The sequence below is a fragment of the Juglans regia genome, chromosome 2, assembly GCF_001411555.2.
Source record: "Juglans regia cultivar Chandler chromosome 2, Walnut 2.0, whole genome shotgun sequence".
Taxonomy (NCBI): domain Eukaryota; kingdom Viridiplantae; phylum Streptophyta; class Magnoliopsida; order Fagales; family Juglandaceae; genus Juglans; species Juglans regia.
In genome coordinates this window covers 24,467,255-24,489,660 of record NC_049902.1, presented here as the reverse complement: position 1 = coordinate 24,489,660, position 22,406 = coordinate 24,467,255, and the positions used below count along the sequence as shown (strand labels likewise).

The following is a 22,406-nucleotide window of genomic DNA, read 5'->3' as shown; positions in this document are numbered from 1 at the left end:
ATTTTTAGTTGATCCATTTCAAACCTGTTGATAACTTTTGAAATGCATGACTTTTGAGATAGGTAAAGAAGCCTTTTCTCCCTTTCTCTTACTATCTCCATTCCCAAAATCCTCTTTGCTGGGCCCATATCCTTCAACTCGAATTCTGATTTCAATATGTACTTGACTTCATCAATTTTGTTTTTATCCTTACAAGCAATGAGCATGTAATCCACATATAGCACTAGGTATATTGGATTTCCTTCATGTTGCTTGTAATATACACAACTGTCATAGCTGCTTCTGTTTAAACCATTTTTAATCATGTAGGAATCAAGCCTTTTATACCACTGTCTAGGTGACTGTTTAAGTCAATAAAGTGATTTCTTTAGCAAACACACTTGATTCCTTGTGGTTTCTATAGTGAAGCCTTCAGGTGGTTGCATGTATATGACTTCTTCAAGTTCACAATGTAAGAAGGCTGTCTTAACATCCATTTGTTCCTAATGCATGTTTTATTGAGCTGTGTTTCACTTCAGGGGAGAAGATCTCATTATAATCCACTCCTTCTCTTTGTGTAAAACCTTTAGCTACTAACCTAGCTTTGTGCCTAGGTAGTTCAACCCCTGGTATGCCCTCTTTCCTTTTATAAATCCACTTAGATCCAATCAGTTTCTGGTTTTCTAGTTTTGGAACCATTTCCCATGTTTTGTTTTTATTTAGAGATTCCATTTATTCTTGCATTGCAAGTATCCATTTGTCTGCCTCTTTACTAGCCATAGCCTCCTTAAAGGATCTAGGTTCCATTTCAATTTCCTGCTTAGCAACGGTAAGAGCAAAGGCAGTTAATTCAGCCTGTCCATACCTCTGTGGGGGTTTTATAACTCTTCTTTCCATATCTCGAGCTAGTTGGTAAGTATTCTCTCCACCTTGGTTTCTAACCTCTGAACTTGAGTCCTCATTTTTTCTAACCCGAGTTTCATGATTACATGGTGAGTTCATTGATTGGTCCACCTCAAGATGCATATTAGCAGTGGTAGGTAACTCCTCTTGACATTTTGAATTTTCTTTCTTTCCAGCCATTTGCTTCTCATTGAATGTTACATCTATGCTAATTATACGTTTCTGCCTTCCAGGTTCATTAATCCACAATTTATAGCCTTTAACACCCTCTGGATATCCCACAAAGATGCACTTTGAGTGCACGTGGTTCCAACTTATTAGGTTTGGAGTGTGCATATGCAACACATCCAAATACTTTTAAGTGGCTTGATCCTCATCATCTATACTTATGTCTATATTTGCAAGATCCAAGATGATTTTATTGAACTCATCAAGATGTTCTTCCATATACATACCTGAAGTCATTTTGAAGGTGTAAAGTCTAGTCTTCTTGTGAAGCCTATTTGCCAAAGACTAGGTCATGTGCAAATTTTTGAGTTTTAGCCAAACTCCTGATGCAGTGTCTTTTTTGGCAACTTCCCTAAAGACTTTGTCACCAAGGGAAAGGATGATTGTACTGTGAGCCTTCTGCAAGACTTGTGTTTTTTCTTTCTCTGATAAAAAACTCAAGTTCTTTTTTTCAAGAAGTGCATCTTGAAGACCATGTTGAACTAGTAGTGCTCTCATCTTAATCCTCCACAGACCAAAATCATTCTTTCAGTGAATTTCTCAATATCGAACTTGGCTATCCCCATTGAACCTGGCTCTTGATGCCACTTGTTACAATTCTGTCACCTTAGTTTGTCTGCAGAATTGAACTGACTTGCCAAGATTGCCAAGAACTTCACAAAAAACTTAAACAATTGAAACAATAGAAAAAATACACAAGAGAATTACGTGGTTCGATCCTAATGATCTACATCCACGGCAGGAACATCTATGAGCTTTTCTTTATTGCTTCAAGTACATATATGAGTATTACAAGATAACACCTCTCATAAAACCTTTCTTGACAAAAAGTTTAATTACTCGTGTTTTCTCTCTTTTCCCTCTTATCTAACTTGCTGCATTGCATTGTATTTCAAATGAATCATAGATAACTTTTTATATAGACTTTACACATAATGACCATGTAGACCTCCACCTCAGAGTAGTCTATTTACTCGAGTTTTACATTTGGTTGCAAGCTTCATTTCATTTGATATGTGTAAGGATCTAACTGGTTGACATCTCATTTAACAGTTTTCTCCTTGCATGCGCATCAACGTCATAGTATAATGGGAGTAGAATGAGATCATGTATTATACAACATATAATACTATAGTCGTAATTACTGGAAAAGTTAAAGCATGATATATAGTGAATGAATGTTTAAATTGAAATCGTTGGTATTAATTCAATTTGCGGCGACTTTTAACTCGCTGCCAATTAATTTTCAAAACAAAAAGCTGATTAACGGCGATTTTATCGTCATTGTGATTGAATTAATACAAGCGATTTTGTGATCGCTGCAAATTTGTTCCCCAAAGCAATAACTCAATTGCAGCGACATTAAAAATCGTTGGAATTAAGAGACACCAGCAGATTTTTATCGCTGCATTTGTTGTTTCAAAATCGTTTTTCTATTGCGGCGAAATTAAAAATTAGCTGGCAAAGAATATTTGTGGCGATTTTTCGTCTTTTAGTGACGAAATGAATCGCCGGAATTAATCTTTGCCAACAATGAATAACTAAATCGTAACTTGAAATTGTGGCGATTATAAACACTATTTACGGTGAATTTCATGCCGCCGGTAAAAAAAACTTTGCCGGCGATTTTTTTCATCCGTTGGAGTAGATCAAAAATGAGATTTTAATACCGGCGAACGTACAATAGTTATAAATTGTTGGGAAAGATATACGGCGGCAATTTTGTTGATTTTGCCAACCAAATTGAATCGCCGGTAAATGTATTTTCCCTTATAGTGAAAAGTGTACATAATGTATAGTCAAGAATACTGTAACGATTTCAATATGTGATCTCCATATTGCTTTATTAACTAATGTTCATAATAAATATAATGGGTATATATATGCGGCTCACCTACCCTTGATATATATAGTTGATGGGACCTGTTCTTGATCAATATTTTATAATTCAATTCTTCATTGTATCTTGTCCAAGTCAATGTTTTTAATTTCGTACCGTACCGGCCGGTACGGCCGAAATTTTTCATTTCGACCGTCTGGCCGGTACAGGTACTAGATATATACCGTACCGGCCAAAATACCGGCCGTTTCGACCTAAATTTCGGTCTGTACCGGCCTGTACCGGCCTATATTTCGGCCGGTACCGGCCGATATTTCGGCCTGTGTTTTTTTTTTTTTTTTCATTTTTTCAAACTACAAGTTTATTTTTTGACCCCCAATTTAGATTAGACTATTTATAATTTATATGTATGTATGTATTTATATATAATTTATTCATATATAAACTATTATTTTAGAATATAATTGTTATATATATTTATATATATAATTTATTCATATATCGACTATCCCGAAACGGTACACGAAACGGTACCGGTACCGAAATATTTCGTTCCAGTGTCTTGACCGGTACGCCATCCGGTACGGTATTCAAAACATTGGTCCAAGTGCCTATCAACGATTATTGGTAAGAATAGAAGACCAAACCGCAAGTTTTCCCATTGTTTTCTCCTTGCATGCGCATTGACGTCATAGTATAATGGGAGTGGAATGAGATCGTGTATTATATAACATATAATACTATAGTCGTAATTATTGGAAAAGTTAAAGCATGATATATAGTGAATTAATGTTTAATTTGAAATCAATGAAAGTTATATACCCTCATGATATATATATATATATATATATATATATATATATATATATATATACTACATCGGGAGCAACGTACAAAGCATGTTTGTCTAGTTAGATTAAACAAGATTTTTACAAAACTAATATGATTTTTTTTTTTTTGAAAAAATCGATTAATGAATAGTTTAATGCTTAGAGACAAAAATAAATAAATTTTAGCAAATATTTTTGGATAATGATAGGTTAGTAAAGTATAATAATTACATATTTAGATATATTAGAAAGCAAAAAGATTGGTTCAAAATTAAAGTCAAGATACATTAGAATAACATAGACATTAAAATAGCATCATTGCCACCTCAGTAAATACTACCACACACTCAAAGAATGCATAACCAAGATTTTAACAGCCAAGCATTGCACAATGTACAACCACCATAAAAACACATTTAAAATGAAGTGAACGTTTATTAACAGAAAAGGCTAAAAAAAAAAAAGCTTTAGAGAAGTTTAAACTCTGAAAAAAAAAAAAGAAAAAAAAAAGAGGTATATGTATGTCACTCAAAGTATCATTCCCTATAATCAAAGTAGTCTCGATTTCCTCCATAGAGAACTCCACGGAGATATTCAGAATAGGCCTAAATACCTGCAACACAAAATGAGCAAAAACACAAAATCAAACATAAGTCTTTAAGCAGAAAAAGAAAAAAATAAAAAAAGACTGAACAAAGATCATAGCTTTTGAAGCTCACATGCAAGAAATTATTCCCTTTCAATAATTTAAAATGCTCACTAACAACCACTCTGAGAACAATAATTCTTCATATACAAATGTCCATATCCAATGAAAAGCTTGTAATTTACCTGGAAACACTGAATGCTTGCATTGTAATCATCACTAAATATGCTATGAGAGGGATAAATTTAATCATTGCTTTGTCCAAAGACTCTAAATAACAGCATATTGAAAGACTCTAAAGCTTTTCTGATAGACATTCAGCCTGAGAAGATGTGCGCAAACAACTAATGACACAACACACTGTTAATAGCTAGCAGAAATTACTTCAAAGACTTTGGTGGTAAGGAAAATGTTGCAAAAGTTCATTATTAAAAAACCTCACATACAGTTTTGCATTTCCTTCAATCCACAAAGATTTTTTTGATGATGTGAAACCTACCATGGTAGAGCCTTTCGGACTCACCCTTAGGGAGTGAAGCTTGAATACACGGCCCCACCCCCCAAAATCATGTATCACTTGCTTGATAACTCCCATAGGAAGAACGAAGAGAGAAGACGAGTAAACCTGGATAGAAAATAGGATAGAGTTTACCAGCTTGAAGCCTGCCAGCATAGAAAAGGGCTTACAAGTCAAGCTCTTGACTCTTCCAACAATCTTATCAACTAAGATAGAGTAGCTCAATTTGAATCAAAACTCCAAGGAGTTCTTGAAAAGGATGGTGATCCTGATCAACATGAAAACAAATGCACACAAGTAAAAATTATTAAAATACCCAAAATTTTAGATGCAACTTAGTTGTCGAATATTTGTTTTAATTTTCTTCACAAATGAACATAAGAAAAAATCAAGTCAATGGCTCCAAAAATTCTGAATGAGATTTCATCCGGCAACCAAATTTTACAAGAAAAGAAAATCGAGAGGACAGTTCTAGACAATGGAGAGCAGGAAAATGGACTAAACTAAAATTTCAAACCAGCTACTAAGAGCACACTATATTTGATAATAGAATGTTCAATCTTCAAATTGGATTTGATTTTTCAAATCTAGGTACCAGCAATGACAACTAAGGATGTGAATATTGCACATAAAATCTGATATAACTATATTTGCCTCTAGTTACATGCAAAAAGCAATATTAGCAAAACCAAAGTACTTGAACCCTAAAAATCTCAGAGTTCAAACTTCCAAACGATGCTTTTATTTAATTTTTTTTTTTTAATTCAAGAAGAGGTACGAGTACCGCTTGCCAAATGGCAGGAACATGGAACTCAATTGTTTTGGACAGTCTCCAAGGAAAATGCCACTGCAGCACTGCTTTTAGATACTTTGTGGCAACACTCATCTTTTCCACGAAATTTGGAGCTTCTCTGCATTCTCAAACAGATTAAGAAATATAAGTATCACATATAATATGGAAGAATAATGTGTCTATTCTACAATAAATATAGGATAAACTGCATGTAAAGATAGCAATGAGAAAGTAAAGTTTTGTTCTTAACATTGCCACTTGCTTTTCACAAAACTTTTCAATGATTTACCACACAAAACAGTCCAAGCACCTTCACAGAAATGGTGGAAACTATATGGTCATTCTATAATCATTGCTTTGGTTCCATAGTTTTGCTTTTCACAGCATAATTTCATGTTGAATCAATTAACTGAGTCAATATATTCATCTTCATGCATCTTCGATAATATAATGGAATTTCAATTTGAAGCTACCTATTTCTTGCAAGTCCTTGAATAAGATAACAAATTATTTCAAATCTCCAAGAATTATGATTCCTCATTTCCAAGACACGAAAGAAATGGACTTCATCAATTCTATGCGTCTGCATTTGCATATGCTAACCCCTCAAACACAAAGCAACCCATAGATAGATATGTTGGCTTAACACCTAACGTTTAACTCTAGTTGTATGCATAGGTTGATTTAGAAATAACCACCCAGTAACTGCCAATCATAAGCAAACACCCAGATAAAAGATTAGCCAAACAATATGATCATATATACACATTTTCTTGTGAGGATGCTTGAAGATTACCTATTCAAATAAACCTTTAGGCAGAAAAGTAAAAAAGTTGTGCTTTGTCGTTGATATAGAATTCCCTTGACAAAAATCATACCATAAGAGTCAAAACCAAAGAAAATTTATTGCAACCAGAGGAGTAGGAATTCCTAATTGCTAGACATTACTGTTAGAGCATGTGTACCTGCTGTAGAGGATAACTCCTCACAAGTCAAGACCGATGCATCTGCAGCGCACCATCAACAAAATCTCATCTCCATTCCTGCCGTAGAGGATAACTCCTCACAAGTCAAGACCGATGCATCTGCAGCGCACCATCAACAGAATCTCATCTCCATTCCCTCTGCTGTTGATTCTCAACAGAATGCCATAACCAACTCTGCCTCTTGTGGAATAAATTAGAACCTTCTAGAATAGGACTCTTGTGTATTTCTGCTATAAATACTAGTGCTACTGTACTGAGGATGTAATGAAATCAATAGAACACTTTTATGAATATATTCTCTCTTTGAGGCATTTTTACGAGCACCTGTGTTACACTCTTGTATCACTGGTTTTAACATGGTATCGAGAGCCTAAATAGGGCCAACGCCCACTTTTCTTTCTCCGATCATCATGGCACCACCCAAAAATTCTTCTCCGAATCCTTCTATCACCAACTCCGCCGCACAACTCATCACCATTAAGCTTTCTACCGACAATTATTTACTTTGGCACGCCCAAATCACAACCTTCCTCCGCGGCAACCAACTGTTTGGCTATGTCGATGGATCCACTCCCATGCCTCCCTCCATCGTTGATAATGCTCCTAATCCGAACTATATCTCCTGGCGTACCCAAGACCAACTCATAATGTCGGCCATTTATTCTTCTCTCACCGAGACTGTCCTCTCTCAAATTCTAGATTGTTCCACCTCCCAGCAAATCTGGGAAACCCTTCATGAATTACACTCGGCTCAATCCACCGCCCACCTCATGCACACTAAATTTCAACTTGCAACTCTGAAAAAAGGGTCTGATTCAATCTCCACTTACTTTCAAAAAGCCAAAGCACTATCTGCCTCTCTCAATGCCGCAGGTTACCCACTCCTTGATTCTGAGTTCATCATCTACTTTTTGACTGGTTTAAGCTCCGATTTCGAGTCTGTAGTGTCTTCCATCACTACGCGTCCCGATCCTCTCTCCATTTCTTAGGTCTACAGTTTTCTTGTCAACCATGAATTTTGTCTTGCTCATCAAACACTATCTCTTCTCTCCGATAATTCCTTCACTGCCAACTCCACCACTGTGCGTGGCTCGTCTACTCCTCCAAATCGAAGCCGTGGCCGTGGCTTTCGGCGTGGACGGGGTGGTCGAAATTTTCTCCATCTCCCTCTAATTTTTTTTCTTCTTCTCAGACTAATCGACCTACATGTCAGCTCTGTAATCGTATTGGTCACAGTTATCTCTTGTTATCATCGGTTTGATCATGCATATCAGTCCCCACCTCCTCCTTCTCTCTCAGCTAATTTCACCAATTTTTCAAATACATCAGCACCATCTTCAAATTAGTTTCCAAACACTGCTACTTCCACTCACTTCACCTCTGATTTTTCCAAACTTAATCTCGAGTCCTCACCTTCTCAAGGTCCAAATCAAGTAACTATTGGCGATGGATCATCCCTCGCTATTCAAAACTCTGGCTCTGGCTTGCTTCCGACACCTTCTGGCAATTTTCTTCTCCGTCAACTATTTCATGTTCCTTTAATTTCTCGAAATCTATTATCTGTTCGACAATTTTGTTTGGATAATTCAGTTTTCTTTGAATTTAATTCTTCTGGTTTTTTTTGTGAAGGATTTACATTCCCAGGAAGTACTTCTCCAAGGCCTCGTTAGGAATGGTTTGTATGTTCTTCCAACTGATGATGCGGATGTCACTCTCCCTCCACGACATGCTTTCATTGGCGAACAGACCTCACCTAACATATGGCATGCTCGTCTTGGTCACCCATCTCCTTGGATCACCTCCTTTACTATACGACATCACAATCTTCCAGTCACCTCCACATCCACTTTGTCACCCTGCTCGGCCTGTCTTCAAGCCAAGTCTCATGCTCTCCCACATCCACTCTCACCCTCTAGCTCGCAATTTCCTTTTCAGTTGCTCTTTTTAGATGTCTGGGGACCTGCGCCTGTGCTATCCTCCAGTGGTTTTAGATTTTATTTTTCTATTGTTGATGACTTTACGAAGTATGTTTGGTTTTTTCCTTTATATGCAAAATCTGATGTGTCACAAATCTTTCTAAATTTTGTTACATTTGTTCGCAATACTTTTTCAAAAAATATTATAGCTGTTCAATCAGACTGGGGGGGTGAGTTTCGTCCCTTTCATGCTATTTTGCAAAAACTTGGTATTTCTCATAGAATTTCTTGTTCATACTCTCATGTTCAAAATGGTAGCATTGAACGGCGTCATCGCCACATTGTCGAGACTGGTCTCTCTCTTCTAGCCCAATCTTCGGCTCCTCTCAAATATTGGGTTGATGCTTTTAAAACAGCAGTTTTCCTCATAAATAGAATGCCCACCCATTCTTCAACATTTCACTCATTTTCAATCTGTTTTTAATTCTCCACCTGATTATCATTTTTTACGTATTTTTGGCTCGGCCTGTTGGCCTAACCTTCGCCCCTTCAATCATCATAAATTAGACATGAGATCTAAGCTCTATGTCTTTTTAGGATACACCCCTGATCACAAAGGGTACAATTGTCTACATATTTCATCTGGTAGAATCTACATTTCACGGGATGTACGCTTTGATGAAACTCATTTTCCATTCTCTTCAACTCAACAAATATCCACCCAAGCCCCATTCTCAACCCAGCCCGTTCCCACCAATTTCTATTCTCCCTCATTATCCAATCGGGCCCCATTCTCATCTCCTCAACCTTGCGACCAGCCCAACCCACCTCAATCTATCCCTCCATCTCATATCTCAACCCATCAGCCCACCAACTCAAACCCTAACTCCTTTCAATCCATCGCTTCCGAAAATACATTCCAGACGTCTCATGCGCCATCTTCTTCAACATCTTCTCCTGTGACTTCTTCTTCAAACCAGCCCTCCTCATCCTCAAATAATACCCATTCGGACTCCATCAATATTCATACCATGACCACTCGGTCCAAATCTCACATAACCTGGCCCCTTCATCGACAAGATGGTACCATTTTATGGCCACCACCAAAACACAGTGCTGCTCTCTCCACCCTTTCCTCCATCCCCGATGAACCCACTTCCTACACGGAAGCTTCTAAATTCCCTGCTTGGCGTGTTGCCATGGCCAGTGAATTTGAAGCTCTCCTCCGAAATAAAACATGGTCTCTTATCCCTCCCCATCCTTCTCAAAATCTTCTGGGTTCCAAATGGGTCCTCAAGACCAAACAGCTTGCTAATGGAACCATTGAGCGACGTAAAGCTCGTCTTGTTGCCAAAAGGTTCCATCAACAAGCCGGACTTGACTATTCGGAGACCTTTAGTCCGGTAGTCAAGCCTGTTACTATTCGCCTTTTGATCTCTATCGCAGTGTCTCGGAACTGGCCCCTTCATCAGTTGGGTATACAGAACGCTTTCTTGCACAGGGACTTAGAAGAAGATGTCTTTATGCAGCAACCTACTGGGTTTGTTCATTTTGATTTTCCTCATTTTGTTTGTAAATTAAATAAATCTATCTATGGCTTGAAACAAGATCCTAGGGCTTGGTTTGCAAAGCTTAGTTCGAAATTAATTTCACTTGGTTTTCATGCTTCCATTTCTGACTCCTCTCTGTTTATATTTACATCTGCTACTTCCACTATATACGTTCTAATTTATGTTGATGACATAGTTGTTACAGCCTCTGATTCTTCTCTCATTACTGACTTTATCTCATCTCTGTCTGCCTCTTTCCCTGTCAAAGACCTAGGTTCACTTCATTTCTTTTTAGGAATCCATGTCTGTCGCACGACTAAAGGATTATTTTTATCTCAATCTCGCTACATCTCTGATCTATTAAAAAAGACTAATATGCATGAGTCTAAAACTGTGTCAACGCCAATGTCAACTTCGGAAAAAATTTCAGCTCTTGATGGATCCTCATTTGAGGATCCTCAGCTTTATCGAAGTATCGTTGGTAGTCTCCAATATCTTTCTTTTACCCGTCCAGATATCTCCTTTGCTGTCAATAAAATCTGTCAATATATGCACTATCCTCGCCACTCTCACTGGCAAGCTGTCAAACGCATACTGCGTTATCTCAAACTCACCATCTATCTTGGCCTATTTTTTTTTTTTTCTGTCTCTTCCCTTAAACTAACAGCATTTTCAGATGCTGATTGGGCTGGTTGCCTGGATGATCAGAAATCGACGGGTGGTTTCTATGTCTATTTTGGGTCTCACCTAGTGTGTTGGGGATCCAAGAAACAAGAAACAACCAACAATAGCTAGATCCTCTACCGAAGCAGAATATAAATCAATTGCAAATACTGCTTGTGAACTTCTATGGATACAAGCTTTATTAAAAGAATTGGAAATTTTTATTTCTGAAGCACCCCACTTGTTATGTGATAATATTGGTGCAACTTATCTTTCGGCGAATCCAGTTTTACACTCATGGACTAAACATGTGGATCTTGATTATCACTTTGTACGTGATAATATCATATTCCAAAACCCCACCGAAAAGGAAAAACACAAAATCAATCTCCCACTCATGTTAAAAAACCATGCAGTTTCAAAGGACATTTAATATCAAATAGCAATGGATTAATACAGAGATCATTCCAAAAACAACAAAAACAAATGGGAAAAAAATATTGAAACTTCAAAATGAGGGCTACACAAATACTGCAATTTTTGGACACACAATTTCCTTTTAGTTCAGGAATTCCATCAAACAGTTGATGGGCACAAAAAACATACTCAAAATTCGAGCAAAAGTTAGCACAAAACAACCTCCATACAACAAATTTAACAAACCACTATCTGCAGATAAACAGCAGAGTTCTCTCTACTCTGCTTCACATCTCTCTCTCTCGCTCGCTAGCTTCGACGCTATTGATACAGACTTGAAGAAAATGATGATTGTAGAGAAGAAAGAGACTACCTCTGAGGTGAGGCAAGCGCCGAAGAGACTGGAGGCGGCTTTTTCAGCTCGGATTCCACAACTCCAACTGGGTATAATTCAGATGCGCCGAAGATTTTTTTTTTTTTTTCGCATTTCGGATGTGATTAGAAATAAGAGTGGAGTTAGAGGTTTGGGTTCAAAGGGCTCAGGTTATGTATGAGAATATTGTGAAGGAGGTTGAAGATAAAATCCAAAAGCTAAGAGGGAAGAGAGATACGGAAATGAGAAGGAACTAACAGACGAGATTGTTATGAGGGAAGAGAGAGAGGAGAAAGACAAAAGCTAAGACGGCCATTCGGGAACTCGTTGAACCGAACCGCGACTTGGATTAAACCGGGTTGGTACACGTCAGGTGTGCCGTGTAAGTCTCACGAACCGGCAACTGAGTAACTTTTTTCTTAATTAATTAGCATGAATTCAAGTAGGTGAAACGAATTAAGAGTACTTATCAACTACTTGCTATATATAATATAGTTAATTTAATACAACTTGCTTATAAATCATCAGTTCTACACGCAAATATATATATATATATATATAAGATTTTTTTATAATTTTTTTTCTATTAATTTTGCTGACTTGCTAGCTCTTTTAATTAATTATATATCATGATCATGGCCGATTGTGTGAGAGTTGGAGAAAATGACACCATGCATGAAGTAGGTAGGCCGATTATTTATAATTAATTTTCTGAATATATTTAATTAGCTATGCTAGCTAGCTTACCTCGAATACTTACACACACGCGCATAAATATATATATAGTTATTACTTAACAAAAATATATATATACACACCAAATTATATTAATGTTTGACTTATTAGCGACATATATATAGATCTAGTTGGTAATTAAGATGGTTTATTATAGATCTAGATGGTAAGATTTAGTCGTAATCACGTCTTTGGGTTGAGTTTCAACAATTCAAATATTTTTGAATTCAAAATCTATCTCAACTCCTTTCATTTCATCTCAATATTATAATTTTTTTAAATTTTTATAAAAATATTTTACTATTCATAAACTATTTCAACTCATTTTTAAATTCAAACTAGTAATTAAATATGAAGAATGAAGAACTTGATGTGGCCGGAAAATCTACAATACTAAAGTGAGTACGTACGAACAATTCAAGTAGATATTCGATCGTCCCGATCGATTTTGATCTTTTGTCAGTTTTAAAAAATTAGAGTACTGGGTTATTAAATTATTAATCCTATTAATGAAGTTTGTAGTCTGAAAAAGTCAATATTCAGACTTGGTATATTTAACTAGGATTTAATGGTACTGGAGAACTATATATATATATATATATATATATATATATCTGACTTTGTACAGATATATAATTACTTAATTTAATCTATATATATATATATATATAGTATCATGAAGTACGTACTCATAATATATAATGTATAGTCAGGAGTACTGTTACGATTTCAATATATGATCTCCATGCATATTGCTTTATTAATTAATGTTCATAATAAATATAATGGCCGGGTATATATATATATGACTAATTAGTACTAGTACTACTGACTCTTGTATAAGCCGTGCGCGTAGATGTATTATATATATATATAACCTGCATGTATGATCGTCACCAGAAATTGCTTTGAAACTCAACGAATTGATGATCTTGATCATGATCATGATCATGAGTTCTTTTTCTTTTAAAAATACTTGGTATACGGCTCACCTAACCTTGATATATAGTTGATCGGACCTGTTCTTGATCAATATTTTATTCAATTCTTCATTGTATAATCTTGTCCATTTGCCTATCCACGATTATTGGTAAGAACTATATATATATATATATATATATATATATATATATATATATACTAGTAGTAATGAAACGTCCAAGGGACGTTTGCCCAATAGAGAAGAAAAAAAAAACAACATCATTATAAATAAAAGTTATATTTTCTTAACTATACATAGATAGTTAAGAAATATAAATAACATAATCACATCATAAAAAAAATTATATTTCCTTAATTATATATAGATAGTTAAGAATTATAAATAACATAACTGCATAATAAGAAATTATAAATAAGATAACTGCAATAATCATGGTAATATATACGCAAGAGAAGTTTGATATAAGTTTACACTCATTAATATCTGTATTATCTCAGCTGCTTAGTAGCATGATCATGTTGATCTTAATTGGGTGGACGTGATCATATTTGCACTATAACTCAAGTTTACGTATGTTGAGTACGACTGGGGGGAAAAAGTTTATCTTCAAGGGATTTATATATGATCTGTACGTAGTTCTCTTTTAATATCAATTTTCTTTCAATATCAATTTTACTTGTATGTATCACTATAAAAAAATTATTTATTTATAATTAATTATTTATTATAAAAATTATATATTTTTTAAAATAAATTTATTTTTTTTTTTGATAAATAATCATTCTTAACGCAAATAATTCAACACAACTAATGTTCGTTTTTATATGCATGGGCCCATTTCCTTGTTCATTTCTGAGAAAAAACAGTAGTCATGGGCCAGGCTATAGCTAGACGTGCTGTTCTTTTCATTGAATATTTGCACCTACTCTCTGTCATGTATTAAATATTTTTCACTCCTCTTAAAAATAAAAATAAAAAAAAAACTTATTCAAATTGTAAAAACACAAGAAGTAAAATATGCTCCATGATTATTACTTATTATTATATAATTACTTTCCAAAGATCAGCATATAATTATTGGAAAACACTAATGTCTCGTTTGTTTTTAGAGATAAGATAAAATTGAAGATAAGATGAGATGAAATAAAATTAAAGTTAAAAAATTAAATAAAATATTATTAAAATATATTTTTTAATATTATTTTTATTTTAAAATTTGAAAAAATTAAATTATTTTTTAAAATTTTAAAATTTTTATTTTAATATGATCAATTAAATACTGAGCCATCCATCACATCAGCATGCATTATATGCTGAGCCATCCATCACATCAATTAAATTACATTACAGAATAGACATCCATCCATCATCCAGCTACTCATACAAAAACAAATATATTACTTTTTCCATCGACATTTCCACAGTTTTGATCCACAGCCATTCCACACCCTATGTTTTGTTATATGTTGTTTGGTAACTGAAATCACATTATATATATATATATATATATCGATATATTAATATTTATCAATCTTTTCTAGGTACCATATTGGTGACCTAATTATGCTAACCCTACAATTTAAGATTCATCTATTGAGAACTAAAAACATGAAAACATGAGAATAATATATATAAGTACCTGATCTAAAAACAGATATATTGAAAACAAGAGAATGATCCCTTGTCATGTTGGGGTCGGTCAATAAAAAGCTTAGAAATTATGCAGCTTGATAAGAGCTGATCCTGTGAAGAGGACTTTATGCAGATCAATGCAGAAGCTGTATTTTCTTTTCTTTTTTTTGGTTAAAAATGCATGATGTCATAAAATCTGAGAAAAGCAACCTTAAATGTAAGTGAAATGAATTTGTAAGGATTCAAATATGGAAATTATCATGGAACGGACGTCATTAATTACCAAACACACAAGCAATATATAATTAATGCTTTTGCCGGAAAAAAAAATGTTGTAAGCCTTGAAGATAAGGTTGTCGAAGCTTAATTCTTTTTCTTTTTCTTTTTCTTTTGAACCAAACGGGGTTTAGAGAAGTTAAAACGCTCGCGCGCTCCGATAAAAACAACAAAGGAGGTGTCTAAATCATTCCCTACAAATGAAGGTACTCTTTTGTTCAGTTGCGTTGACCAGTCAAGGGAACATTAAATACTTTATTTAAACACGTAAAGTAGATTAGTATGAATGGGGACATGTATTGACTAATTGCATGTGTTCACATAACTTTGACTAAAGACATAACACTATGCAGAAGAAAAAAAAAAATCTAAAAAACAGACAAAGACACGTAAATATAAATTTTTTTTTTTTCTTTTCAAAGAATAATATGTTGATGAATAGATCAGAAGGTAAATAATAATCGGAGTAGTACTACTTATTAAGAAGAAGTTCAAGATGATGAAGAATTTGATTCGAATTTGTAGTGTTTGTAGTGTTTGTCCACAGCAACAGACACGTCCCAAGTGCAACTAAGTCCCCTTTTTGGATGGTCACAAGGTCTCCGGCACCAAACTCTACAAACTCAGATGACGAGCCTTTTGGGTATGCCTTCACCTTCCCTCTCAACAAATAGCATGTTTCCTCTACATCAAACTTAAGCTGGTACTATCCTGGCGAGCAACCCCATCTATTTTTACACACATGCACCCACACAAAAAATAAATACATGTATACAGAAAAACCTGAAAAGGGGAGAGAGAGAGAGAGAGAGAGAGAGAGAGAGAGAGAGGCTTAGTACTTGGTCCAGCACTTGATGTTCAACTCGGTTAGCCGCGACTCAGATGGGTTTCTTTCATACTCAAACCCCCAGTCATTCCAGCAGCTACATTTCTACCCACTCTGCCACAAGTTAAATTTAGATTCAAATCCCATCATCTTCAATTTGCTTCGGTATAAATAAAAATATGCCAGCTATAGAGGCATTTCTCGCTTTCCAAGAACAACCACACAACCACCAGTCATGTACTCACAACAATGATCTCCAGTGCCCTCCACTACTGCTTGAGCAAGAGAGTTTCTAACAGCAAATCGCTCTCCAGCTTTCCCTCTAACAAAGATCTGACCACCAGTTGCCCCATACAAACAAGAAACACATTTCAGAAAAATCTACACTTTGTAAAACGAAAATCCAAAGAACACATACCGATATAATTTTCACTATAAAGAAAGAATAAAAAAAAAAAACACGAGCAAACAAAAAATTACTAAACAGAGGGAAAGGAGACAAAAGAGCGGCAAACCCATGGGCTGAGGAGTAGAGAGAAGAGATCTCTCCGTGGCAGTCTCGCGCTCACGATTTTGAAGACCTTTGGAACTATTTCTCTGATCCATATGAACCCTGCTTCTGCTGCTTCCATTTCCCTACCGATCGGTGATGGTCAAATAGACAGAGAGAGGTGAAGAGCAACTGTGAACATGTGAACGAGAGAGTCGTAGTTGGGAGCAATGCACAGAGAGAGAAAAAGGACGACGCAGATGCAGACAGAGAGAAGAGAGAAGAGAGAGCGTTTCGGTAAGGGAAAAAAAGACAGAAAGAGTTAAAATCGAAGAATAATGGTAGAGAGAGCGTCTCGGGAAGGAAAAAAGTAAAAATAAAAATACTTGTAAAGATCAAAACCGGTAAAATACAAAAAAACGGACGAAAAAACGAATGGATTAGAATTTACTGTTCATTCCTGTAGCAGCTCGATAGCCGCTTATATAATAAGAATAGATATATATATCTGACTTTGTCCTAAGAAAATTGCTATATACAGCTAGCATGCACCTTACCCCGCCCGTTCCTATTCTAATATGATATATATTATCCATTAAATTATTTAAATATTCTTTTTTTAATATTTTTTAATCATTTCAAATATTTCTTCTAATTGCTAATAAATTTATAATATTTTCATATCTTTTGATATTTACAATATCTATTCGTATATAATAATTATGTCATATTTTAGATTAATCTAAATTTAAATGCCAAACCCGTACTATTACAAGGTTTTGATTTTCCTTCTCAATTGCATTTCGTTATTTTGTATTATGAGATGCTAAAACTTGAAAAACTTCAATCCAATAAGAGATGTGTGCGTCATGTGCGTGTGTTAGTCATGTGTGAAGAACTATAAAAGAATATATATTGTACAGAAAATAATTAAAAATAATTTTTTGGTGTTGTGAACAGTATTCTCTACGTCTAGAGGATTACTATAACAAAATTTAAAATAATGATTAAAATACAAAATCTATTGGAAGTGTCTTTTGATCAATTTTCTTTATATTTTACAAAAAAATATATTTTACATAAGTCATTGCATGGGAATGCTCTAAGCCTCTAACTAGTAGAGTTGACACGTTATATATATACTCAAATAATTAACAATGTTTCATGTGTCAAAATTGGACAATTTAGATTAAGATATCAAATTAAATGTTTTTATTTTCCTTACATCGGGAGATCATATCATCATCAGCGCTGAAACATTAATTGATCTTGTGACACAAAATAAAACTTCAAATTTCCAGTAATACAGTATTAATTTTCTTTCTTTTGCCTGCTCGGATAAAAAGAATTAAAGATTAATCTTATTCCAAATTTTTTCTTAATTATTCATATATTAAATATTTGATAAAAAAAATAATAAAAATTAAAAAAAATGTGGTGTGTGGAGATTGTGTGAATAGTAAGAAGTTATGTAGATTTTTTATTAATTAAATCCATACCAAAAACCAAAAAGATACTTAATTCCTTGATTCTGAACACCCTGGAAATAAACCTAAAATTCAAGCAGCGGCAGTGAAATCAATCAACAATGCTGGGGTTCACGGAAGCGAATTCCAGGAGCTCCTCATGGCGTTCGAATAGGGTCATCTCTTCCTCATCCAAGGTAACCAGAGCTTCAACTCCACCGGAGCTCGTGTCCATCAAAGAAATGGTGTTACTCACCAGCTTGTTCACACTTGTCATCCATGCCGGTTTCCCCCACCCGAAATCAGCTTCGAATAACGGAAACTTGCACCAACTCGTGCATTTGTACATGACCAGATCTTTCCTATTCTTGAAGATCTCTCCCCTCTCCTTCAGAGCCTCCATTATCGCCAGGAAACCTCCTTCGCCTTTGAACTTGTTCGCCTTATTGTTGAGAAATTCATTCTTGCTCTTCCGCATGTCTTCCACCAGTTGGTGTATTTCCATGTCGCTCTCTTCCTCTGCGATCACCCAGAACGGCCACACGAAGTTCCCGAACGTTGTTTCCGGCAAAGGAGGTTCCATTCTGGGCCGGAGGTTCACCGCTTGGAACAACGCGGTGGGCTTGAATGTCCCAGTTTTTGATTTGACAACGGATACTGCAGATTTCCAGAGAAGTGCTAGTACCACCTCCACCCGCGATGGATAGTATTTTTCTCGCCCAATCATGCTTGTAACTTTTTCTTTCAGCTCCGCGATCTTTGGAGCACTGAACACAAACCTCCTGGCTATGAACTTCTCGCCCCCAATGTTCAGCGATCCCGACATGCCCGGAATCTCTCTGGGTGGCAAGATTGAAGCTCCGGTAAAATCCGGGACGACCAGTTCGGTCGAGCCACGACAAGCCGCAGTCCAGCTCTTTAAGAGCGTGAGAAGACCAGCGATGTCGGCGATCTTGTGGGTGAGGGAAACACTAACAGCGGTACCACCGCAGGTGAAACTGGTGAACTTCACGAGCCACATGGAACCCGTGGACAATTCCATGGTTTCAGGGTCCGTAGTGGGGAGTAAGAGGTCGAGCGTCTCCCAGTTGGGTTTGCGAAGGAAGTACGAAAGTGGGCTACTGCATCGTGCCTCGACGAAGAAACCGCCATCGTCGTTGCAGTCGACGGTTGCGGCGTCTACGAGGCGCCCAGCAAGAGGGTAGAAACCAGTGAGGGTTTCGGACATGGATTTCTGGAGAAGTTGGGATTTACGTGCGAATTCAGAATCTGGGTCGGCGACGGCAACGTCGAAGACGGCCGAGGGGAAGAAGAAGGTCATGTTGCCATGGATGGCGGGAGAGAGTTGGTCAAGAAGAGAGAGTTTGAACGTTTTGAGATCGGGAGGAGTGGGTGAAGAGGGTTTGATGCAGGTTCTGGAAATGATTTCAGTCTTCACGATGATCTGACTCATTTTTGCCTTAGAATCAGTCCTTTGTAATTTAGAGTTTGTTTTCTTCAATCTGTATGTATAACGTCCAGCTTGCAGGCGTTTTATTCTTGAGTTTTGCTACACGACAACTTCCATCCCACTTGTATTCTATATTTTTTTTAATTTTTAATATTTTTTATAAATTTTTTTTGAATTTATTATTTTGAATTATTTTAAATTTTTTATTCATATTATATAATAATATTTGTAAAAGAAAAAAAAAATAATAAAAATTTTAAAAAAATATAGAATATAAAGTATTAAGAAGTTGCGAAAATGTTTTGTTTATTCTTTTATAGATGGAGGTATTAAGCATTAATGCTGTTGAGTCGTTGACTTCTTTATGTACTGCATGCAGGGGGCCGGGATTGGCCTGGGATGGGATGCCGGATGGTAAGTTTTGGACTCCGTATTAATTTGCTGCATTTATTTATGAGATGATCGATAAAGATAGATTACCAATTTTTTTTTTTTTAATTTTAAAACGTAATTTTAGTGAGGGTATTTCTTTTAAAATAATTTATAAAATAGTTACAAAAGCATCATTATTCTACAAATTAAATGTCCTCCATTTAAAATAGATTTGTAAAAATAATTGTATGCATGGCTATCATTTTTCTTGAATTCAAATATATATATATGGCTATAAATTTCATCAAATTTTCATTGCAATAAGCTGAATGTAATTAACAACTACTAGTTACTATATAAACTAACTAGATCTCTAGAAAAGAGTTTATATAGTATTAAGAACATTAATACTATAAAGAATTAAGTTATGATCAAGTTGTGAGAATATAATATTAATTATATATAGTATTATTATATATTATTGCTGTTGCCAGCTTTCAATTTGACTATCGGGAAGATATATCATAATATAAACGGCTCGACATGGACGTCTTTGCAAATTTCATCATGACTTTTTCAATGAACTGCAAATTTTATTTGTATCCTATATATATATATTTGGCCCTAGGGGAAGTACTTCTTACTCATGATCAGTTTTCAGCATTGATCAGAAGATTTATTTAAATTTTGCTTTAGGCCCAATTTGTATTGGGCCACCCTTAGTGGTCCGGTCTATTTATATATATATATATATATAATATATATATATATATATAACTTCAATTTTCGAACGGTATCATCTCTCTTAGGCCAAGTATTTATGCTTAAAGAATCATATTCTATATTCATGCACGCGCCACTATATACTCATTTGTGGTCCTTCTTTAGAGGTTCAGATCAACTCTATTTACTCGCTCGTCTTCTTCCTCCCCTTATCTTTTGAGAACTTTGGCTTGCTAGAAATGAATCTTGTTTTGAGGACACTTATACCCCTGCTATCACTATTATTCATAAAATCAATAAGTGGTTAAGAGACTTTAATTCTCTCATTAAGCCTTGTTCTTTTGTATCATCTACTAATATTTCTGTCATTCATCATCTACACATTCCCCCAACCACCACTTGGATAAAAAAGACCCATCATTGTTCATTGGTTAGCCCCTCTTTGAGGATCTCTTAAGCTCAACATCGATGGTGCCTCTAAAGTCAATAAGAATTTTAACCCCCCTTAGAAATATGTTGTTCTTTGAGATGATATCTTACATTTTAATCATTTCTTTTCTTTTAGTATTACTCGTATTTACATAGAAGAGAACACTTTAGTAGATAGTCTCTCTAATCATGGAGTTTTGGGCAACACTATAAGTTTCTCTTCTACTTTTCTCTTCTACTTTTGAACTTTCCAAACATATGGTTGGACTTTTTGCATGCTTTGGACCATGCAGGTATTCCCAACTTCCAGCATTAATTAATTATGACATTCTTAGCTTCTTCTTGTATCTTCATTTTCGTTTCATTCTTAACAATGATTTTCTTTTTTCTTAAGAGCCTGGTTTTGAGGTTTTAGATATTGTAACTGTCTTGCTCTCTTTGTATAATGTATTTCTCCACCATAAATGAAGGCTTATCAATAAAATTGCAGCCTCGTGTCCTCTTCCTTTAAAAAAATATTCATTCACTGGCCAATTAAGGGATAAGAAAACCATGGGCATGAGCCCTCTTCTAGAACCTCAAGCTTTTAATGCTTAATGCTGCTGATCATCATGGTCGGCAAATGGCAATTAAACCACTTGAGGATGCCACTCTTTATTGCATATAGTTTGTCGAAATAGTAGTCTTCTCTATTTTACAGTTAATTCTACGATGAAATTATATATAAATTAAATTAGTTTATGACATCGTGCATCTCGATCTACTCACTTGTTGTCCTTGACATTTTGCTCCACGTGAAGTTTCATGGTCTTCCCTTTCTTTTCAGTCTTCTTTGGCTGGCTATAATATATAAGCACTCCCCTCGTAATAAACGACGTACTTACGACAATTGAAATGACATTCGGATAACACAATCGTGTCTTTAATTAGGAACGAAACTAAGAATAATGATAAATAAAAAACTCTTTTCGTAACACTTCATACGTACAGACATATATACCGGTGATTGAGTGTCATAATTCCTAATGCCTTCATCTTTAGGAAAACACTGCATTTAATTTGTTGAATTTCTATTTGCAATTTTTTTTTTGGTTGAAAATGGATTTGTTTTCTGGTCCAAAACCCATAGATCCGAATGGATAACTGTAACGCCTCGATCTCGGATAGGTCAGAAAGTTACTTCCTATCACTTAAAATCATATCTCACAGTACAGATAAAATTCTCAAAGACTCCATAAACATAATTTTATCTATTTACATCAATGCTATACATATACATTCCTCCACAAGTTTATCAATGAAATGATCCAACAAATAAATCAATAACTCCTCAAAGTCTTAATAAACATGTCGGCATCCCAATAAACTAAATCAAATCTACTGAATAACAGTTGCCAGTAATCTTAGTACTTATCCCCACACT

General features: G+C 35.3%; 1 protein-coding gene and 1 long non-coding RNA gene across 3 annotated transcripts; both read right to left on the bottom strand.

The window, feature by feature from the left end:
• Positions 1-4,084: 4,084 nt before the first annotated feature.
• LOC108994056 lies at positions 4,085-11,926 on the bottom strand. Of its 2 annotated transcripts, XR_001996626.2 has the most exons (4): positions 11,642-11,926; positions 5,728-5,854; positions 4,926-5,211; positions 4,133-4,393 (listed from the first exon to the last, which is right to left on the bottom strand). It is a non-coding gene; the product is annotated as an uncharacterized LOC108994056 (long non-coding RNA). The 2 variants fall into 2 exon arrangements; XR_004800862.1 differs by having other exon boundaries at positions 4,085-5,211; positions 11,642-11,924.
• Positions 11,927-18,010: 6,084 nt separating this feature from the next.
• Positions 18,011-19,617, bottom strand: LOC108994055 (vinorine synthase-like). Its single transcript, XM_018969130.2, has one exon. It carries the CDS (start codon positions 19,460-19,462, stop codon positions 18,122-18,124), a length of 1,341 nt encoding a protein of 446 aa, XP_018824675.1. The 5' UTR covers positions 19,463-19,617; the 3' UTR covers positions 18,011-18,121.
• Positions 19,618-22,406: the final 2,789 nt, after the last annotated feature.